Source organism: Terrapene carolina, unplaced genomic scaffold (genome assembly GCF_002925995.2).
Source record: "Terrapene carolina triunguis isolate 2854851 unplaced genomic scaffold, T_m_triunguis-2.0 Scaffold193, whole genome shotgun sequence".
Classification (NCBI taxonomy): domain Eukaryota; kingdom Metazoa; phylum Chordata; order Testudines; family Emydidae; genus Terrapene; species Terrapene triunguis.
Window position 1 is genome coordinate 9,309,476 of NW_020664544.1, and position 20,936 is coordinate 9,330,411.

General features: G+C 42.4%; 1 protein-coding gene across 1 annotated transcript in view; it reads left to right on the forward strand.

The window, feature by feature from the left end:
- The window catches only part of MARCHF10 (membrane associated ring-CH-type finger 10), a 156,030-nt gene that overhangs the window by 73,638 nt on the left and 61,456 nt on the right, over positions 1 to 20,936 (forward strand). Inside the window, exon 2 of the mRNA XM_029912232.1 lies at positions 18,831 to 18,936. Coding sequence (XP_029768092.1) covers positions 18,831 to 18,936 — 106 coding nt within the window. The remainder of the gene's footprint in view (positions 1 to 18,830; positions 18,937 to 20,936) is intronic.

Sequence of the window (20,936 nt, forward strand, 5' to 3'; positions counted from 1 at the left end):
GGCATAGAATCATAGAATATCAGGGTTGGAAGAGACCTCAGGAGGTCATCTAGTCCAATCCCCTGCTCAAAGCAGGACCAATCCCCAACTAAATCAGAACCAACACCAACTAAATCATCCAAGCCAGGCACTGCAGAGCCACTACATTTCTCTCCTGTCAGTGCAGGTTAGTAGAAGGAAGTGGGTCAAGATTCAGCATCTCAATCCCACGTAGCTACCCATATAGGCCTGGGACAGGTATTTCCCCTTTGTAGCTGGGGAAAGACCAAGCAGCAGATTGTAGCAGAGCAGGAATCAGTCACAATGTCAGCACAACAGAGTGCTGCCCCTTGCTTGGGGATTGTGGGAAGGCCATGATTTAGCCCTCACAAAGCAAACAACCTGCATAGCAGAACCCAGAAAGAACAGAGGCTAAAAAAAGAAAACCCCATTAAAAAGACCTCAATAAAACACCACGTTTCTGAAAGCGTAATGCATTGTTGTGGTTTTCAATGTAAAATATAGTTTACAGCAAACTTTGTAAAATTACATGCTTTGCCTAGAAAGATATAGTTACAGACAGGAGATAATTACTAGTCCATCTCTAGTCCAGACAGGAGTCAGAATCCTGGTGTTCCTCCAGCTGCACAGTGCATACCTGCTAATTGTCATGCATTTACACTAAACACACATACTTTTTTGGCTTTAGTTTAACCAAAAAAAACCCCAAACCAAAACAAAAAACTCCCCACCCCTTTTGGTGCCTCGATCCTACAGTTGCAATTAAGTCAGTGATTTTGATTAAGTTATTAGCACTTAAAATGAAATGTAACAGACAAATGAAGGTTTCAGAGTAGCAGCCGTGTTAGTCTGTATCCGCAAAAAGAACAGGAGTACTTGTGGCACCTTAGAGACTAACAAATTTATTAGAGCATAAGCTTTCGTGGGCTACAGGTTATTTACCAGTAAGTCAGGCACATTCACACTACCGAGAAATGCACCTCTGGGTTCAGAGACAAATGGAGACTTTCAGAATCAGTGCCATTACAGCAGACCCCAAATGTTCAAGAGTTATGGATTGGGACCCCTCAAAATGATGATTGGCTTAAACATCGTGGTTTTTTTTGTTTTTTGTTTTTTTTTGTTTAATTACTACTTTTGGGCTTTGGTTATCTGAATTCTGTTTTTTGAGCCTTCAGGGTACACTCCAGTCACATTTTTAAGCTTTTCTCTGTAATCAGGGGGGGGATAGAAGCATGCTTAAAATAAAAGAAAGCTGAGATTCTCACCTCTCCAGGAGTTGGGGCTTTAAGTAAAATATCAAATATGACAAGATTCATGATAAAGTCACAAGAGTTGGCAACACTGCATTGCCCAGATTCCAGGTCAGCAAATGCACTTCACAAATGACAGCAAGATGAGATAACATGCACAGATGGTCATATAAACCTGACCTGGGCCCAATTCTCATTTACAATGTGGTCCCTTTGTGCTGCTCCAGCACTGTGAAAGGCCCTTAAAGTGAGTGCTAGCATAAATATAATCTACAAACATTTTAAGGATCTTTCACACTGCCAGAGGACACAGGTCTTAGGAAAAAAGAAAAAAGGGGAAAAGGGGGGGGGGGGGGGGGGGGGGGGAAGGGAACAAAAAAAACTCAACCACTAGCATAGGCAAGAGTTACACCATAAACAAACTTATTAAAACCTGCATGTACCTGAGGAGAAAACAGTGCCAGTAGAAACGGACCTTTGCATTTCAGGGCTGCAGAAGGATGCTTAAGAGCTGTTTGGTCCTGCTTATCTGAGTAATACAATGGATCCATCACAGCTGGAGCTTCATCCTGCTTCTCCTTTTAAGAAAGAGTCTTAGGAGTGGACCCTTAGATGTATGAAGATCATTCAAAACTAGTGGAAGTGGAAGAGGAGTTGAATGGATCCTCTGTTCTAACAGAGGTATGGACTTTATTCATTTTGGCCCTGGATACAGAAACCAGTGTCAATTTAGGCACTTGGCTAGGCTTTTTAGGAACTAAAGACGGGTTGGAAATAAGTGAAAGACGGCCTCTTTGGGTCCTGGATGGAACACAAGGACTTAGCTGACAAGGCCTCTTGTAGGAAGAGTGCCTGGAAACAGTTCTGCATCTTTTTCTTTGCCTGCCATCTGTTTAAGCCAGTGGTTCCCAAACTGGGGTTCATGAAATGTATCGGGGGGTTCTCAGAAAAAGTTCTGTAATGGTGGACAGAGCCCTCTCTAGGGACCCTGGGTGTGGGGGCTGGCAGCCCAAGCCCCATGACTATGACTTCCTGGCAGAACATAAACTTCGGTTGGATCTGTACACTAAAACCAATATATTTGCACACCTAAAAGGACTTTGCACAACGTTCAGGCAATACTTTCTGGCTATGTCAGGCGATAATGACTGGATTCGCAACCCCTTTGATGATACTACTTTCTCAACGCGCTGAGGAAAAAGAGAAATTAATTGAAATCTCCTGTGATTATGAACTGAAAAGGAGTTTGAGGTCTGTCAATGATCAACTTTTGGCTGAGTTTAAGAAACAAGTACCCCCTGCTGGCAGAAAAAGCTACTATAGTTTTGTTAACGTTTTCAACAACATACTTATGTGAGAGTATTTTCCTCGTATACACATCTGAAAACCAAATACAGAAGCAGACTCAATTCTGAACCGGACCCGAGACTCATCTTTCTCCAATGGTTCTGGACTTCCAAGAGCTATGCAGATCAAAGCAAGTGCATCCGTCACACTCAGGAGATTTAAACTTCAAGACTCCTTATGAGAAATGGAAAGGGAGGTGGATATTTTTTGCTGTTTCTAAAATTAAATAGGCTACTAGTGTTGTTTTTAAAATTATTATGAAGAACAAGTTTAAGCTTCATTGTAGTCGTGCGTTGTTTACCTGGACTGCTCAAGACCCGAATGCTTGTGGGAGGAATTCTTTATTTGAGCTGGCTTCTTAAATACCTTCATGCTGTTTCACGTCTGGTACTCCTTGATGAAACATGTAGGAGGCTTAATCGAAGTGATATGAGCTACAAAAATGAAATCTTGGAAGAGTGTTGCCATTTTCATAATGTAATAAAATTAATAATGTAATGATAAATAATGTAATAATAAATACTGTGTAATAGGCATGCCATAAAAAACCCAAATGCTTCTATAATTTATGCTCAGGTAAGGGAGAAAATCCCTGGAAATATTCATTTTTAGGAAGGGATTCACAAGATTTGATATTTTCATGAAAGGGGTTCGCGGGTTGTTAAAGTTTGGGAACCACTGGTTTAGACAATATAACACCAATGCACCAGAAATGTACACATACAAGTCAGCAGTATTTTTTTTCCTTGTAGCAAATGCAAATCTTCATAATAGCATGGTAGGATAGTCAAGATAGAAAAAACTGCACCCCATTTGGTCATATTCGATAGCTTGACACGTAGTTTCCAAAATTTTGTTTAATTCCTTTAAAAGATGTAAGTGTCATAATATATATCAAAAGGTTTCCTTTCATTATCAGTAAGCCCGATTTGTATAAAACGTAATGGAAGTCAGTGGAGATACACCAGGGATACATTTGCCACTTATCTTTGTTATTACAGTACCTTAAATATTAAAAAAAGGTTTTAAAAATCAACTTAATTTTTTACCAACTTTGCTTTATTTAACTTTTGCATTTTGTTAAGCTAGGTACAATGAAAATAGCCAGATTCAGTTTTTTTTCCAGCCAATGTCACTTAGTTCTAATGTAGTAGCATGATGTGCTGTTTGGATTCCAAACACTTCAATATCTTAAAATTCTCTTGATCACTTAATTGCAACGAGGAATAGGTGTAGAGTCAAATTTTTTGTTTTTATTATTTTTGATCCATTTATGGATTGAGATAATCCACCGTGCAGGAGCTGAAATACCGTTGTAAGCATCACAAGACCAGATCTTGTGTTATTTTGGCTCCAATAAAGGGCTCCCTGAGATACACCTCTACCCTGATATAACCCGAATTTGGATATAACACGGTAAAGCAGTGCTCCGGGGGGGGGGGGCTGTGCACTCCGACGGATCAAAGCAAGTTCGATATAACACGGTTTCACCTATAACGCGGTAAGATTTTTTTGGCTCCCGAGGATAGCGTTATATTGGGGTAGAGGTGTAGTTGAATAAGGCTGTGAAAAATGTACAACGCAAATACCATGATATTCATGTTTACCCAAATGCCACTATTTTCAGCTTTGTTTAAGTTCCTGTGTCTTCCACAGGATAGTAGTAATAATAAAAAAAATTAATCTCTTATTATTTCAGATTAGTTTAATGGGGCTATTCAGGGAGTCTGATTATGTTTGTTGCTGTGAGGACACAAATTTTGTATTGGTTTTATAATGATTCGGGATTAAAGGATGTAACCTGTACTCAAGGCATTGTTTGCTGTGGCATAGGCTCCTTCTAGAAACAAGGTCTTAAATCAAATAACTATTATCCTTATGCATCTGAAGAAGTGGGCTGTAGCCCACGAAAGCTTATGCTCTAATAAATTTATTAGTCTCTAAGGTGCCACAAGTACTCCTGTTCTTATTATCCTTATATGACACTTTAAATAAATCCACCCAAAAGCTGGATTTTTCAGTATTTCTAAAATAAAAATGCCCAAAAGAAGAAGAAATCCAGGTGTTGAAAATAATTTGATACTGCTCTTTCAGGGTATGCTGGGGATATTTTGCTACAGAAGAATTCCACAGACATCTCAGGCAAGCAAAAGCTTCTTCTCAGGGCACATTCACGATACCATTACAAAATGCTGCACTGTACTGCACTTTATCTGTGGCTTGCACAGAACAGGAATCACAGGTATTCACTTTATAGTACTAAACTACAATTAAAAAAAAAAAGATAAGTACAGAACACACAAACTGACATGTAAATCCAGGGATTCATTGGTGGGATAAAGTAAACTGGAATAGCAACCTCAGGTCTGTAATTTATATAAAGAAATAAGCAACTTTAAATCATATGGATAAAATGAGTTGGTTGTCATTTTAGTTCTGTGCCTTCATCATCTGCCCCACAGAACTGCTATGTTCGCACAACAACACTTAATAAAAAGTGACTGTTGAAAGAAGGGGAGAAAGAAGGTCAAACAAATATACGTAAGTGGCAAATTAAAAATTATATATATACACATATATACACACACCCCCACACACACACACATATATACACCCCCCCACACACACACAAAAAGCAAACTGACCAGCAATGGGATAGAACCTGCTCCTAGTGAAGTCGTTAGTTTTGACTTCACTGGGAACAAATGGGATTCTGTATCAGCACCATAATGGACTAACATGTATTCTATGGACATCCTTTGAGCAGGTGGGGGCATAAGAGCAGAGACGAGTGCAGAGATTCCTTCCTTCTGCCCCCCCCCCTTTGTGCACCTGTTCAAAGGGAAGCCAGAACCCCAGACTTCAGATTATTGGCCAGATTTACAGACATTTAGGCAGTCAGCAATAACATGATAACCATGTAGGAGGTGGAATAAGACTGCCGATGATAAAGACAGACTGAACATCCAGCCACATAGTCTTAAGGACCTAGTTAAAAATCAACCCATGTGGCACTCTATCAACAAGGAGACTACATGCCTCTATCCCCCAAGGATTTACCTTGATAATGATTGGGTGCCTAAAGATGCAGAGAGGCATTTTTGTAAATCTCACTACATATCTAAGCAGGTTAGGGGCCTAGCTCCCATAATCTGAGAATAGCTTCTTGGGACTCCCACCAAGTTTAGTCTGTAAACTCTTTGGAGTAAGCATTGTCTTCACTGGTGTGTCTTGCACAGCTCCAAATAAAGTTGGCACTAAAAATAAAGTAATACCAGCAATAAAAGACAAAACAGCAATAGGTATGTAAAAGGAACACCATGACCTCCCAATCACTCCCTCATGGGTGAATGTGGCTCCACAATGTCCTGCCTCAGTTTCCCCCTGGATGAGGTAACAAAAAGTCACTCTAACAGCCTTATAGCAGGATCAAGGAGAAGCCAAACACTTTACTTTACACCCACACGGCTCCCTTTAACAAAGTTTCTGAAATGAAGACTTATATATAGTGGTATAAAGGTTCTTACCTCAGAGCCCAGACCAAACTTAAAAGTCCAAGAAACAAAAGTATCCAGGTCCCAGCAGCAGCTCGTTCTCCGGTAAGGCCTCAGGCTTCTCCACTACCTGGAAAGTTCTGCAGTCTTTCCCCTGCTTGCTCAGGGTTCTTCGCAGGCCTCCCTGCCTTAGGAATACAGCTTTTGGCTAGTTCAGGCTCCCCAGGCACTCCTTCCCTCCAGAACTTCCTTTCTCCCCAGGGGCTCTCCCCAGCTGAGCTCTACTAAGCTTTTATTAGGCCCAGGTGCTCCTTACTTAACTGCCTTCTAGATATCTGAAGAAGACCTCCAAAGCTTGTCTCTCTCACCAACAGCAGATAAAAGATATGACCTCACCCACCTTGTCTCTTCCAGTTATTGGCAATCCGGGGATAGGTGGACACAAGCCTGCCCACAACTAAAGACTCCTCCCCCAGTCTAAGGGAAGGAGCTACCAGATCCAGATCCCAAGTAATATCGTGAGTCAACTAATGAAAAAACAGGGATGGAACTCCTTGTCTCTTTCAGCTGTGTAGGCAGTTAACTATCTTCAGGTAGAGCTGGGTTGGCTTGCTTCCTTCACAGAGCCTATCACTGATAGGATGGGGAATCTGACTCCGCTTAAAGGGCCAGCCCTGAGACAGGGTGAATATTGCACCAGGAACTAATACTCTGCCAGTACTGCGGTATTCCGCCTCTAACTCAACCTTTTAGTTTGTTTCAGTAAAAGGAGGTTGAATGGACAAGAACATTCAAATAAAGCTTATGGCCTGACACCAACAAACAAGGAATTTCCAAATTAAGGATATCACTGAGTTCTGGAAGCTCTGCAGTACTAAAGGGGATGAGTTAAGGGTAGAGCGGGATTCTTAATTTTGAATTTTCTTTGATTGTGTTGGTTTCATCCTTTCAAGCCTGAAATGAGCAGCTGTTTACTAGGATGTCAGCATGACCCAGATATATTCCGTCACAGTGCAGGAGTGTGTTTCACAGATGTATCCTGTATGTAGTAAATCCTGGAGTTGGCAAGTTAGATTTTAAAGGCCTTCTTGTTACCAACTAGACATTAATAATAGTCTAAACTCCTATATCTCTTTCAATTTGAAGATCTCAAAACACTAATTAGGCCCCAGTTCAGCAAAGGACTTAAAGGTGTGCTTAACTTTAAGCATGTGAATAGTTCCATGCCATTCTGTAATCCTCATTCTTTATACTACCCCATTCCCTCCCTAACTCTCCTGTCCCCAAATAGGAGACCAGCAGCAGTGAAGAGATATGGATTTGTTTTATCATCTGTATCTATTATCTCTTTTCAAGGTTTTGAATATGATAGCACTGGGATTTGACGCTGTGTCAGGCTTTCTGAAAAATCCAGAAAAGAGGAAACTTTGTCCTGTGATTCAGAAGAGTTCAACTGAAGTACAGGAAAGGGGAGTGTAATAATAATGGTACATAATTTACCCCATTACCAGTTACATACTCATGTGATTAAAATTAAGCAAGTGCTTTGCTGAATCAATGTCTAAGTCTCACATAACCCTCTTCAGCTAGTGAAGTAATATTAAACCCATTTTACATACAGAGAAATGTAGGCAAATATGTAAACTAACCCAAGGTCCCACAGCAAACCAGTGGTAGAGCTGGGAACAGAACACAGGAGTTGTATCTTGTACTTGAATGACTCTGTGCCTCTCTGAGAGCTAAAGACCAGAAGGGACTTTTACCCTCTTAAAAATTCACACGGTATTGCCAGTTTGAATTTTTCTAGCTTCAGTGTTCAATCATTGGATCTTGTTATGCCTTTGTTTGGTAAATTTATGAGCCCTCTAGTATCAGACGTCTTCTGCCCTCATAGGTATTTTATAGACTGAACAAGTTTTTTGTTTACTTTCTCTCTGATATGCTAAACAGCACTGGGCTCCTTAAGTCTATTATTAGGGCTGACAAGTGATTAAAAAAATTAATTGTGATTAATCGCGCTGTTAATAGAATACCATTTATTTAAATATTTTTGGATGTTTTCTACATTTTCAAATATATTGATTTCAGTTACAACACAGAATACAAAGTGTATATTTTATATTTATTTTTATTACAAATATTTGCACTGTAAAAAAACAAAACAAATAGTATTTTTCAATTCACCTAATACAAGTACTGTAGTGCAATCTCTTTATCATGGAAGTTGAACTTACAAATATAGAATTATGTCCAAAAAACCTGCATTCAAAAACAAAACAATGTAAAACTTTACAGTCTATAAGTCCAATCAGTCCTACTTCTTGTTCAGCCACTCGCTCAGATAAACAAGTTTGTTTACATTTATGGGAGATAATGCTGCCCACTTCTTAATTACAATGTCACCTGAAAGTGAGAACAGATGTTTGCATGGCACTATTGTAGCTGGCGCAGCAAGATATTTACATGCCAGATGCACTAAATATTCATATGCCTTTTCATGCTTCGGCCATCGTTCCAGGGGACATGCTTCTATGCTGATGGTGCTTGTTAAAAAAAAAATAATGTGTTAATTAAATTTGTGACTGAACTCCTTGGGGGAGAACTGTATGTCTCCTGCTCTGTTTTACCTGCATTCTGCCATATATTTCATGTTATAGCAGTCTCGGATGATGACCCACCACATGTTGATCATTTTAAGAACACTTTCACATCTGTTCTCACTTTCAGGTGACATTGTAATTAAGAAGTGGGCAGCATTATCTCCCATAAATGTAAACAAACTTGTTTATCTGAGCGAGTGGCTGAACAAGAAGTAGGACTGAGTGGACTTGTAGGCTCTAAAGTTTTACATTGTTTTGTTTTTGAGTGCAGTTATGTAACAACAACAAAAAACTACATTTGTAAGTTGCTCTTTCATGATAAAGAGATTACACTACAGTATTTGTATGAGGTGAATTGAAAAATACCATTTCTTTTGTTTTATCATTTTTACAGTGCAAATATTTGTAATAAAAATAATATAAAGTGAGCACTGTACACTTTGTATTCTGTGTTGTAAATGAAATCGATATATTTGAAAATGTAGAAAAACATCCAAAAATATTTAATAAATTTCAATTGATATTTCTATTGTTTAACAGTGCAATTAATCACGATTAATTTTTTTTAGTTAATCGCATGAGTTAACCGCGATTAATCGACAGCCCTATCTATTAGTAAGGTGTATTTTCAAGACCTTGAATCATTCTTGTAGTGTTTTACTGAACACTTATCTCCCTACTACTATTCTATATTGCCCTGTTTATGCATCCAAGGACTAGTAGCCCTCTCAGTCACAGTATAGCACTGGGAGTTCACACCAGGGCCGCCCAGAGGATTCAGGGGGCCTGGGGTCTTCAGCAGCGGGGGGCCCCTGCTGCCGAATTGCCACCGAAGACCCGGAGCGGAAGACGCTCCGGGGGCCCGGGCCCCGCAAGATTTTTCCGGGGCCCCCAGAGTGAGTGAAGGACCCCGCTCCAGGGGCCCTGAAAAACTCTCGTGGGGGCCCCTGTGGGGCCCGGGGAAAATTGCCCCACTTGCCCCCCCTCTGGGCGGCCCTAGTTCACATTCAGTTGGTTACCTACAATGAGCCCTTTCAGATGCCTAAATGACCTACATTGTTATTTCAGAGTTACAAATTACCAGGATATAACCCCACATTCTGTAAATAGGACCTACATTTTTTGTTCCAAGATATGTGTGGCTGTGCATTTGGCCAGATAAAACCACACGATTTGAATGAGCTCACCTTACCAAATGATTCAGCTGTGCACCAGTGACCTCCCCTTGCTGTCAGTCACCGCTCAGCCAATCTTTGTGTCATCTGCAAATGTTACCAGCAATGACCTGACACCTTGGCACCATATTGTTATGTCTGACCTGATACAATATGACAGTGTTTCAGAGAAGCAATCCTGAAAGGGAATTTGGGAACCTCATGAACCATGATCAGAGTTTCAGACACACTCCAACCCAGAAGGTAAATTCTATCTGCCTCAGAGCCCTGTGCACTGATAACAGGTAGTCAGATACAGGGGCCAAAATTTGACTTGAAACTCCCCCCCCCCCCCCCCCGAAAAAAGCAGAGTCAGGTATTTTTTCATGAATTTGTGTTGATTTCAGCAAATTGTTTCGGTTGAAACAAACATTTAGATTTTTTTGGGCAAGCGCTTCACAATATGATCAGAGGAGGTGGTCTGCCGCCACCACCCTTTTATGATCTTTAGCTCAGTGGCTAAGACCTTCATCAGGATGTGGGAGAGCGGGGTTTGAATACCCATTTGTCAGCAGGGACTTAAACCCATGTCTTTACCCACCCAGGTGAATTCCCTAAGCACCAGGTTATTCTGGGGGTGGATCTTGCTTCATCTTTCTTGCTGAAGCTTGCTCACTTTGTATAAAGTTCTTGAATGGACATTGGGGCAGAGAGTGACAGAATGAGTCTAGCCTAGTACTCAGGGCATTGGAGGAGGGACACCTGGCTTCCAGTCCCTGCTCTGGAGGGGAAATTCAAACCTGGGCCTCCCACAGCCTGGGTGAGTGCTCTAACTACTGGGCTAATAGTTAGAAAGGGGCCATCGCCAGCCCCAGGTTTGTGAATCTAGCCCTTCATTTCCTTTTACTGAACGTACCTAAAAGGAAACTTCGCTGACTTTCTGAGCTGCTGAAAATTCCAAAACCATCTCGGTTGTGGTTGAACAGGAAGGGGATTTTTGTTTTGATTTGTCAGAACTGCCAGTGAACCAGAAAATCAGTTAGTTGTCCGGCTCTAACCAGGGCCTAACTCCAGTGCCTCACGGTGGCACCCCAGGATCCTGTGACTGGGGCACGAGCCACCCCCACCCCAGTCTCTGGCCCTTCACCCTGACTCCTATCCCCCTTGCAGCCCCATTTTCTGCCTGTATTTGCCCCTCTACTCCTCCTCCATCCCCTCTCCCATTCCCTTCCCCCTTCTCTCTGCCCCTCTGCCTTCCCCTTCCCCCACCCCACCCCTTCTCTCTGCTCCTCCCCCATCCCTTCCCCCTTCTCCCTGCCCCACCCCCATCCCCTCTCCCATTCCCTTCCCCCTTCTCCCTGCCCCTCCCCCATCCCCTCTCCCATTCCCTTCCCCCTTCTCTCTGCCCCTCCGCCTTCCCCTACCCCCATCCCCTTCTCTCTGCCCCCACCCCCATCCCTCCCCCCTGCTCCCATTCCCTTCCCCCTGCCTCCCAATCTCCCTCCCCCTCCAGTTTCCTGCAGGCGACGAGGCCCGCTCGCTCCCCGGTGATTGGCCCCGGCCACAGGCGCGCGCTCGCTTCCCCCGGCCCGCCCCCGAGCGGCGCGCGCGGCAGCCGGCAGGCCGGCGCGGTTGCCTTGGGAACAGCCAGACGCCGGCCTGGCAGAGGGACAAGCTGGGGAAGGCCTCGCGCGGTGAGCGGCGGGGAGCCCGCTCCTCCAGCAGCGCCCCCAGCTGGGGGCGCGCCCCAAACACCCCCCTGAATTCACCCTGGGAGGGGCAACCTCCCAAACACCCTCCCCCCCGCGGGGAGACCCCGTCCTTCCCTCCCGGGGGCGAAACCTTCCACCCTTCCCATTGGGGAGACCCCCATCCTCAGCTCCTGGGGGAGCCTCCCTAACCCCCCCCCAATCCCTTGGGCCCCAGCTCCCCTGTCAGAGAGGACCGTGCCTGTTCTTCCTGGGGGGAACCTCCTAAAAGACCCCACCCATCGAGGGAGCACCCCAGTACTCCCCCCTCCAGCAAAGGCCTGTTCCTGGAGCCCTGTTAAACGCACACTCCCAGGGGAGTGCTCCAGCTACCCCCCCACCCCAGGGAGCAACGCTTCCCTTAGAGAGGAGACACCCCCCAGTTAACCCCATTTGGGAAAACACCTCCTCCTCATAGGGGAGTGATCTCCCCAAACACCCCTTTCTCAGTGGAGCATGCCCCAGCATCTCCATTAGAGGGAGATCTCTCCCCCCCATCTCTAGGGATGAACCCCCCCAGCATCCTGTCATCAGAGCAGAGCCCCCCTGATCCTCCCACAGGGGACGCCTCCACAGCATTCCCCGCATCCTCAGGGAAGGGAAGCCCACCACTCATTCCTAGGGAGTGTTCCCAGGAACTAGCTTTCAGGCTCCCTTAGTGTAGCAAATAACCCCCCTGCCATATGTCCCCCTCCCAAGGTGTCTCCGGGGGAGGATTTCTGCACTATTCAAAGGTATGTTGGTAAAGCCAGGTAAATCCCCACTCCCAAAGCACAGCCCTTCGGTGGGAGGCCTCATCTAGCTTCCTATCCTACATCCAAATGTTCAAAATACACTCCGCTGAAAAAGTACAGGGAACCTCTAAGACATGGGAGGGTCACTGACAGTGTGAGTTCATCTGAGGAGGCAGTAACAGGGGTCATCCAAAATGTTATAGGTGCTGGGAGAGGGACATTTGATTTGGGGTGCAGGCTAGGGCTTTTTATGCAATGTGGGATGCATATTGCTGGGTGGGGGTGTCACCCAAAAGAATATGAAAGGAAGAAGTGGGATGTTCTGAAACAGCTTTCCAACAGCAGTGGGGGCAAACAACCTAACTTATTTTAAGATGAAACTTGATAAGTTTATTAATGGAATTGTATCTTGGAGTTGCCTCAGCTAGCAGGAGACTGGGCTCAATGATGACCCTGGAGTTTTCCAGTCGTATCTTAGTATAAATGCTGCCAAGAGCACTTATCACCTTAGAAGGCTGGAGCTGTTGTCTCATTTGTGTCTACTCAAGCCTGACACTAGTTCTAAGTGTTCAGTAATTTCCCCATGAATTTGCCTCCTACTTCTCTCCAGGCTATGTTTCTTTTTCTTTATCATTAACCTAGTCTACTATTAAAGTGAAGACTATTTATACTGGCCCTCCCAAGGGTCTGCCACATTTCTGGGTGTTGTATTATGCAGCCATCTGTTACAAAGTGATGAATATGGAGGAACTTCTGCAGAGATTTGGCATTAGGACAGGGGATGGTTAGCATAGGTTTCACAGTATTTTAATTTCTTTTAGTACAGTGTCCCAGATGCAGAACGAAGAGTGTGATAGGCACAATACAAACCCTTACTCATGCAATAGTTCATACTGATGTGAGCAGTTCCCTTTGCTCCAACGTAAGGGGTTGCAGGCTTAGAACATATATGAAATAAAATGAATAAATATAGTCAAACAACCACCCCCCCACCAACACAATGCAATGTACTATTTATGTCACTATGCAGCTGTCAGACCTGTATGTGGTTTCCCTTCTCCTAACAGAAATATTAATACCCAGTACTGGTACCTCCAAAAAATCATGTTAGGACCCAAAGACCATAAGATTGGTTTAAAAATTATGAAATTAAAAGAAAAGAGTGGTGTTATTTTTATTTCCTGTATGGTTTCTGAGCATTTAGGATGTGCTTTTGTCACTTTTTCAAACTCTTTCATCCACAACTGTAAAGCCAAAAAAAGTGTTCTTGATTTTTTTAAAATGAAAGCTGAAGTTCTCACTTAGTCACAGGCCTCCAGAAGATACAGACAACGATAATAGCTGAGCTAACTTCTGCTCTCATTACCACTGTTATAAATCCAGATTAACTTCAGCAGCATGACTGGCTTTATAGTGGTGTAAAAGCTGCATTTGGCCCCTGGAGAATAACTCCAGCAGAATGACCTCAGGTATTCTGATGGGAAAAATATTCTCACTGTTTGTGTCAGCATTCTTAGAATATTAAGTAATTGAAAATGCCTAGGTAAACGGAATGTTTATAGGAGAGAACCATGGCTTCCGGCTTTGCATTCCCTTTCCCATTTCTCTACCTTCCCATGCCCCTTCCTTTCCTCTTCCTTCCCTTCCCCTTTTCCCTTCTTCCTTCCCTTCTCCTATTAATTGTGAGCAGGACTTACCTTCAGAGAATTAATACAGCCCACCATAGTTACCATCAGGGACCAGTAGCTGCAGTGAATACAGCAGTGAGCGCATTTTAAATTGAGAGAATTTCAAAGGTGAGGAGCTGTCAAAGTTAAAATGTAATTTGTAATAACTATGAGAATATGAAATTTATTTACAGTTAGCAAGTATGTCCTTATTTCTGATAAATTCACCATTATCTCATGAAAATAAATCCCTGTATCCTTTTTATAGTTCTTAAAAATCATCACTGATTTGTGTGGGACTATTAATGCTTGTAAAAGGCCCTGAACATCTCTTTTTAATTACTGAAAATATATACGGCATGGGCAACATTAGTTTAAATTCCTCCACTCTGTCCTCCCAACATACTTCATCCTTGATCTGTAGGAATGAAAAGATAGATCTGTTCTCTGAAGCTCAATTACAGCTTCTCTACACAGAGGATTTCTCAACATAGGGAATTATTCCTGAATAACTTTCTGATTGATTCTGTGTGCGCATTCTTATTCTGGATTAATTCCACAGATTAGAGTTAATTCAGAATAAGGCACTCATATTCCAAAACGAAAGCATCCACATATGGATTTAATTAGAAATAGCTGTTCTGCTTTAAATTCCTACCCTACTTTATTCTGGATTAAGTTTTGTGTTTAGATGAGCCCTAAATGCTTGGCTTCTTTTCTGACATTGCCAACAGAGAACCAGTTAGTGCCATACATTATGATGCTTCTTGTCTAGGTCCTAGCAGACAGAGACATTCGATTTCATTTTGCATGGGCCCCTTTACAGTTTATCAATTATACAGAGTGAAATAATGTATATATGCACATTATGAGGTTTTCATGACATCATGGGAATCTTGAGAGTGAAATTTGCATAGATCGTTATATCTGAGATGTTCTCACAGACTGCCTGTGTTTATTGTATGTGATGGACCACACAAAAAGTTAACAAGAATATATTATACCTGTCACAGAACAAGATTTACAGGTATATAATTTATTGTCTGGACTCCACACAATCTTTGCCTGTCTTATTTGATGACATCTGTCAACTCTTCTGAAAGAAGTAGCATTACTTTTAATTAACTTAATATATATCTCCAAAACCTTTTGGTGCTTTTAGCATGTCTATCTGACATTTTCAAACATCAAATAATTGACTGTTGTTCATCTTCTTAGCTGAACCTGGCTACAGCCAATGGTATTGTTCTTTTCTCTTGACCGATGCTAAATGGGTTAGGCAGCAAGACAGCAGGTTCACGGTGGCTGCTGCCTGACCCAAAGTTGTTAGGATTCTTGATGTCCCTGATCATCTCTGAACTGAGTATTTGAACTTCATTTCATTTCTATTTTCAGGACATTCATTTTCTATTTGAGGAACCTGGTTTGCCTTTGTCATTTCCTCAGGCTTCTGGGATTGTTTAAGAAAACTTTGTCACACATACTTTCTGCAAGAGATGACTGCATCTTGCTTAATAGTCTATGAGCTTTCCTGTTGCTATCACTGATTTCTCTCTTCTAATTCTCCATTAATTTACTTCAGATCATTTTCGCTGATGTCTTGAATGCAGCTGTCTGTACAGGGTGATCAGCATACATGCCCTCCAGAAATGTGTACACTGCTCATTTAGACCAAGTCAGTATGATCTCTTACATTACTGCATTTTTATTATTATTTTAGATTTAGTTTGAAGTAGTTTATGTTTCTGGATAAGTTTGGGAGGTAGCATGGTCCAATGGGTAGGAAACTAGACTGGAAATCAGGAGACCTTGTTTCGTGTCCTGGCTCTGTAACTGACTTGCTGTGTGATCTTGGGCAAGGCGTTTTACCTCTTTGTGCCTCTGTTTCTCTCCTACTGTAAAGTGTAAGCAAGCGCTTTGATACAGGGACTGTATCACATTAGATATCTGAATAGCAACTAGCATAATGGATTTCCAATGTGAATTGGGACTGCTAGGCCTTGCTGTAGTAATAATTTTCCTCTCTGCTTTGAAATGCCGTTCTTGGAGACCATCAGACATGATTATTCAACTTGTTTTAAATATAAATTAAAAATATATTCTCTCCTGTGTGGTTAACAAATGTTAGAGATTAATAAGGCTTCTTTCAGCAGGACTGGGACCAAACAACAATTTTCAGTTCTAGAGCCGTGTTTTCAAGGACTCTTTCAGAAACCGTAGCCTTTTGGGATGATATTTTTCATACTTGGAGTCCTGCTGAAGGTGATTTTTTTGAGTGAAAATGGTGCAGTAGTGACATACAAAGCTGGGAGAAGAGCTCCTGCAGACCTTGTAAGATGCAAACACATTGGAGAAGGGCTTCTAAGCACTTCAGCATAGATTACGTCTTTATGGTGCAATCCTAAGTAGGGTGTGAGGTGCAGCAGAGCTATGATGATCATATTAAAAAAAGATGCTTTTGTGTTAGCAATTTTTAGGGACCTCAAATTGGTATTCATATAGGTAATGCAGTTTCATACTCATGGTATAATGATATGAAACCCTAGGCACTATAACAATTTCTGTATGTTTCTGGGAACCACAGGAAGGAGGGACAGAAGGGGTATCAGGTCCACGTCCTCTCCCTTCTCAACCTTCCCGGAGGAGTCCAAGCAGTGGCTTTGCTCTGATTAGACTGGATCATCGAACCATTGAATTCGTAGTGTAGTGGTGTTGCCTGATGTGTTATGATAAGCTTTGGCCCTGAATAATGGTTGCCATAAAACCCATGTTCACTACATGATGAGGGTGAAACAGGACCACACATCATCAAGTGAGGACTTGTGTCACTTACAATTTTCTGTGTGTTTATAAAGGTACCCTTCCACTCCCTAGTATTGTTTTCTTGTACGCTTGGGCTGGGTCTGCATGGTAGCCCAGTTTACCCAAAATAACATGGAATCCTGGAGATGTAGAAGGCTCAGCAAGGATAGCAAAGTTCAACTTACTTGTAACTAAACATGAACTACCCCCTGTTAGAAAGCATAGGTGGTGATCCTACTTTCTCACAGTAAAGGAGTACTCTGTTGTGTGTCTGCAGGATCAGGCTTTTGGGGGAGCGTGGAGTGGTATATTTGAAATCTTGTGTCAACAACAGTGTTCTCACTTTAGTTGGTGTTGGTCCTGCTTTGAGCAGGGGGTTGGACTAGATGACCTCCTGAGGTCCCTTCCAACTCTAATATTCTATGGTTCTATGGTTCAATTTTACAATCAATATAGCAATATGCTTTGAACAAACACTTTGTACTTATTCTTGTAATTTAAAAAAAAATTTGGAAAAAAAAAAAAACACACAGGCCATTTTAGGTATCCTGAAAGTCATAAGAAAAACTGGGATTGTCCCAGTGAAATTCAGACATACGGCTTCTGTAGGCAGGGAGAGTTTAGGGGAGGACTGGGTCTTAGGGACAGACCATCTCCAAGTGGCCTTCTGGATGGTGCAGCCTACACTCCCCTGTATCTCTTGTCTGCTAGGGGAAGCTAGGGCCAGCGGCGGCTCCAGGCACCAGCGCTCCAAGCACGTGCCTGGGGCGGCAAGCCGCGGGGGGCGCCCTGCCGGTCCCTGCGAGGGCGGCAGTCAGGCAGCCTTTGGTGGCTTGCCTGCGGGAGGTCCGCCGGTCCCGCGGATTTGGCGGCAATTCGGCAGCGGGTACGCCGAATCCACGGGACCAGGGACCTCCCACAGGCATGCTGCTGAAGGCAGCCTGTCTGCCGTGCTTGGGGTGGCAAAAAAAGCTAGAGCCGCCCCTGGCTAGGGCCATGGCATCACCTTACCGTCTTCCTGTTCTGCCTATGTTTATAAACTGGTAAGGTTGCAACTGAGGCCAGTTGCCAGAACCCAGGAAATATTAGCATTAAAGGTATAGATTTCTCCCTCACATTTTAGTACAATGTTGCCACTAAGCTCCTTTTTCTCATGCGATAGATTAAGGTATCTAATAAAAATTGCTGCATATTTTTCCAGTTTTCCATACAGCAGTAATCCAGTTATGTGCAGAGGCATATCTAAAAGATAGAGGAAGTTACTACTATGGCAAATTTATTACAGTTTAATGTAATACGAGAACCATAAGTATGAGCAAAAATTCTATCCGGTTATATGCCAAACTGAGGCAGGATGAGAATTATGAAAAGTAAAGGAGTCTTTCTTCTAGCGACTCTTTAACTGTGCTTTTCAGCTTCAAATTTAATTCTCTCTCATGTAGTCATACAAATCCATGCACCTTTGTATGCTCGGCTGCCTGAGCCTACACTGGCAGGTGGAATAGTGGATTCAATACTGGGCCCAGTCCTACAAGGTGCTAATAACCTCCTTCATGGTGTTGAGCACATTGGCAGTTGCACATTGCAGAATCAGGCTCCAGTATTACAGTTCAGTACAGATTTGAGAAATAATCATTAGCCTCTAGTAATTGCACAGAGGAGACAACTAATTTAAGCTTTCTGTCCTTAATATGTCTTGGATTCATACAATTCTACATTAATAAATAATTTACTTAGATCAGATTCCTTGTTGCTATCTAGAACACTACTGCTGTACCAGATCACCATGCAGCAAATTTGGGCAGATTTCCAGCTAATGATCAGAACGAGTTCATTCATGGTGGTTGTACTCTGTAATTAGTAAAGAAAGGCTGTAAGAATGCCAGCATGGCAGGGCTTTCTTTAAACAGGAACATCTCTCCTATCTACCATTAGTAATTATACATAGAGAAAAGGCAATTAGAGCAGAACAAAACTGAAGTAGTGAGATAAAAAATGATCTTTAAGAAGACATATTTGCTTTATGTGCAGGTCCTGGTTACCTACTGTAATGTACGACTCCAGAGAAAGACAGAAGTTCATCAGTGATGCTCAGTATGTGAGGGAAATGCAACACAAGATGGATTCAGAGTATCAGGTGCGCCCAGAAAGCAATAGACTTTGGTCAGCTATTCATTATTTGTTGAAAGTTACCTTCACTTGGGTAGAACATTAGCTGGTGATTAAACAGCTGAATGCTACTGTTTTTATATATATTCATTTCTAGTTAGGGAACTTACATTTTGTTATCTTATATTCTAATATCAGTAGAAATCAGTAAGATTTCATCAGTGAATGTTTTCAGGCCATTCAAACGAAGTCTCCTTATACAGTTGGTTCTCCTGCACAAGAGTGTTCTCTGTACCTCTCGCAGTGCACTCCCTAACTTAGCAGGAATATTTCTGCTCCCTTGAGGCCCCTCCACCAGCCCAGAGAACCCTGAGCAAACACATTTCCTCCCACTTTCCTTCCCAACTACCTTGGATGCTCTGTTGCAGGTCTACCTACATTCCTGCAGAGAGGCTTTGTCTACACCAGCAGTCTAACTCACCTGACTAGAATGATAAAGGTTTCTCTCACTCAGCAAGAGTGAGAGATTTGCTCTTCTTCCTAATCAGCCCCCATCTATGCTGGGTTCAGCCGTTTTCTACTCACCCTTTCCAGGCTTGAGACATACTGCAGGTGTAGCAGGGTGAGGCCAATTGAGCTCATAGGCCCTTTTTAACCCCTTCTGACTCAGTGCCTAACTTTAAACAGGTGAGTAGTTGAAATCAATGGAATTACTCTATTCACATACTTAAAGTGAGGCATGTGTTTAAGTACCTTACTGATCCTCAGATGTATTTAGCAGCATACCTTCCATTGATTTCAATGGAAGTTAGGCACCTGAATACCTTTGAGGATCTGAACCTTTGTGATGTATTGAGCACCTTCAGTTCTCACTGATGTCAGTGGTAGACATGTGGTGCTCGGTATCTTGAAATATGGGATTCATATTTTTCATTTATTTATTAGGATGAATGTGCTTAAAAATGGCTTCTCCCTTTTCAACATATATGTTCCAATTGTATCTTCAAGTCATATCTGCATACACTAGCTACATTCTCAAGAAGGTGCACACTATAATATTTATGGGTAAGACTGTGAACCCCTTATTCACAATGGTGGGTAGTTACACAAATAGTGCCATTGTATTAATTGGCAGTATTTGTATGCACAACTGCTCATCAATGTGAATAAGGGGGTCAGAATTTGTTTATATGAGAGTATTGTTAATTCTGTAGCAGAAAAGATTTTTCCCTTATGGGTTTTGAGAGTAAGCATTCCTTGAAGCCTCTGGGCCAAACTGTGCTGTGTAACACCTGTGTAAATCTGAAGTACCTCCATCGACTGCAATTATGTAACTGAGAATTTGCCTTAAGTGCCATAGGTTAAACTTTATAGATACATTCAAACAAAGATTCCACAGGAAAAATATTTAGTTACTATCATAATTATTTATTTGTATTGTGGTAGCACCTAAGAGCCCCAGTTATGGGCCAGGGACCATTTGTGGTAAGCACTATACAAATATACGACAAAAAGGCTATCCCTTTTCTAAAAAGCATACAATCTAAGTTGAGCAATATTTTAGCTGCGAGACTCTCAGTGGACTTATAGTTCCATGCAACGTTTAGAATGTTTTTCCAATGTGCGTACTCTATAACATGACATAACTGAATTAGGGTTGAAAATGACATAAGTAGGTTGGTATACAGTACACATCTCAAGTGTCCTGAAGGTTAAAAACTTCTGCTCAAAACTAGTGGTTTTGTGAGCTACCACACTTCCAATAATGCATGGCCTTGCCTTGGAGATGCAAAAGATATAGGTTCAGATCTTCTGTACTGGCTGAGTTGCACTTCAAGTAAGCCTAGGAAGGTGGGAGCAACAGTCCTTTAATACACTCTGTGCTTTCTAATCCTGGTTTGATGAGACTCCTAGGTTGGCAGGCCCTGGCCCCAGGCCACATTAGAGTAGCCTCACAGGCCATTCTAGTAGCAGGGGATCTACAGAGTTTAGTGGCACTGTGATTATATCCTGTTTTTCCCAGCCATG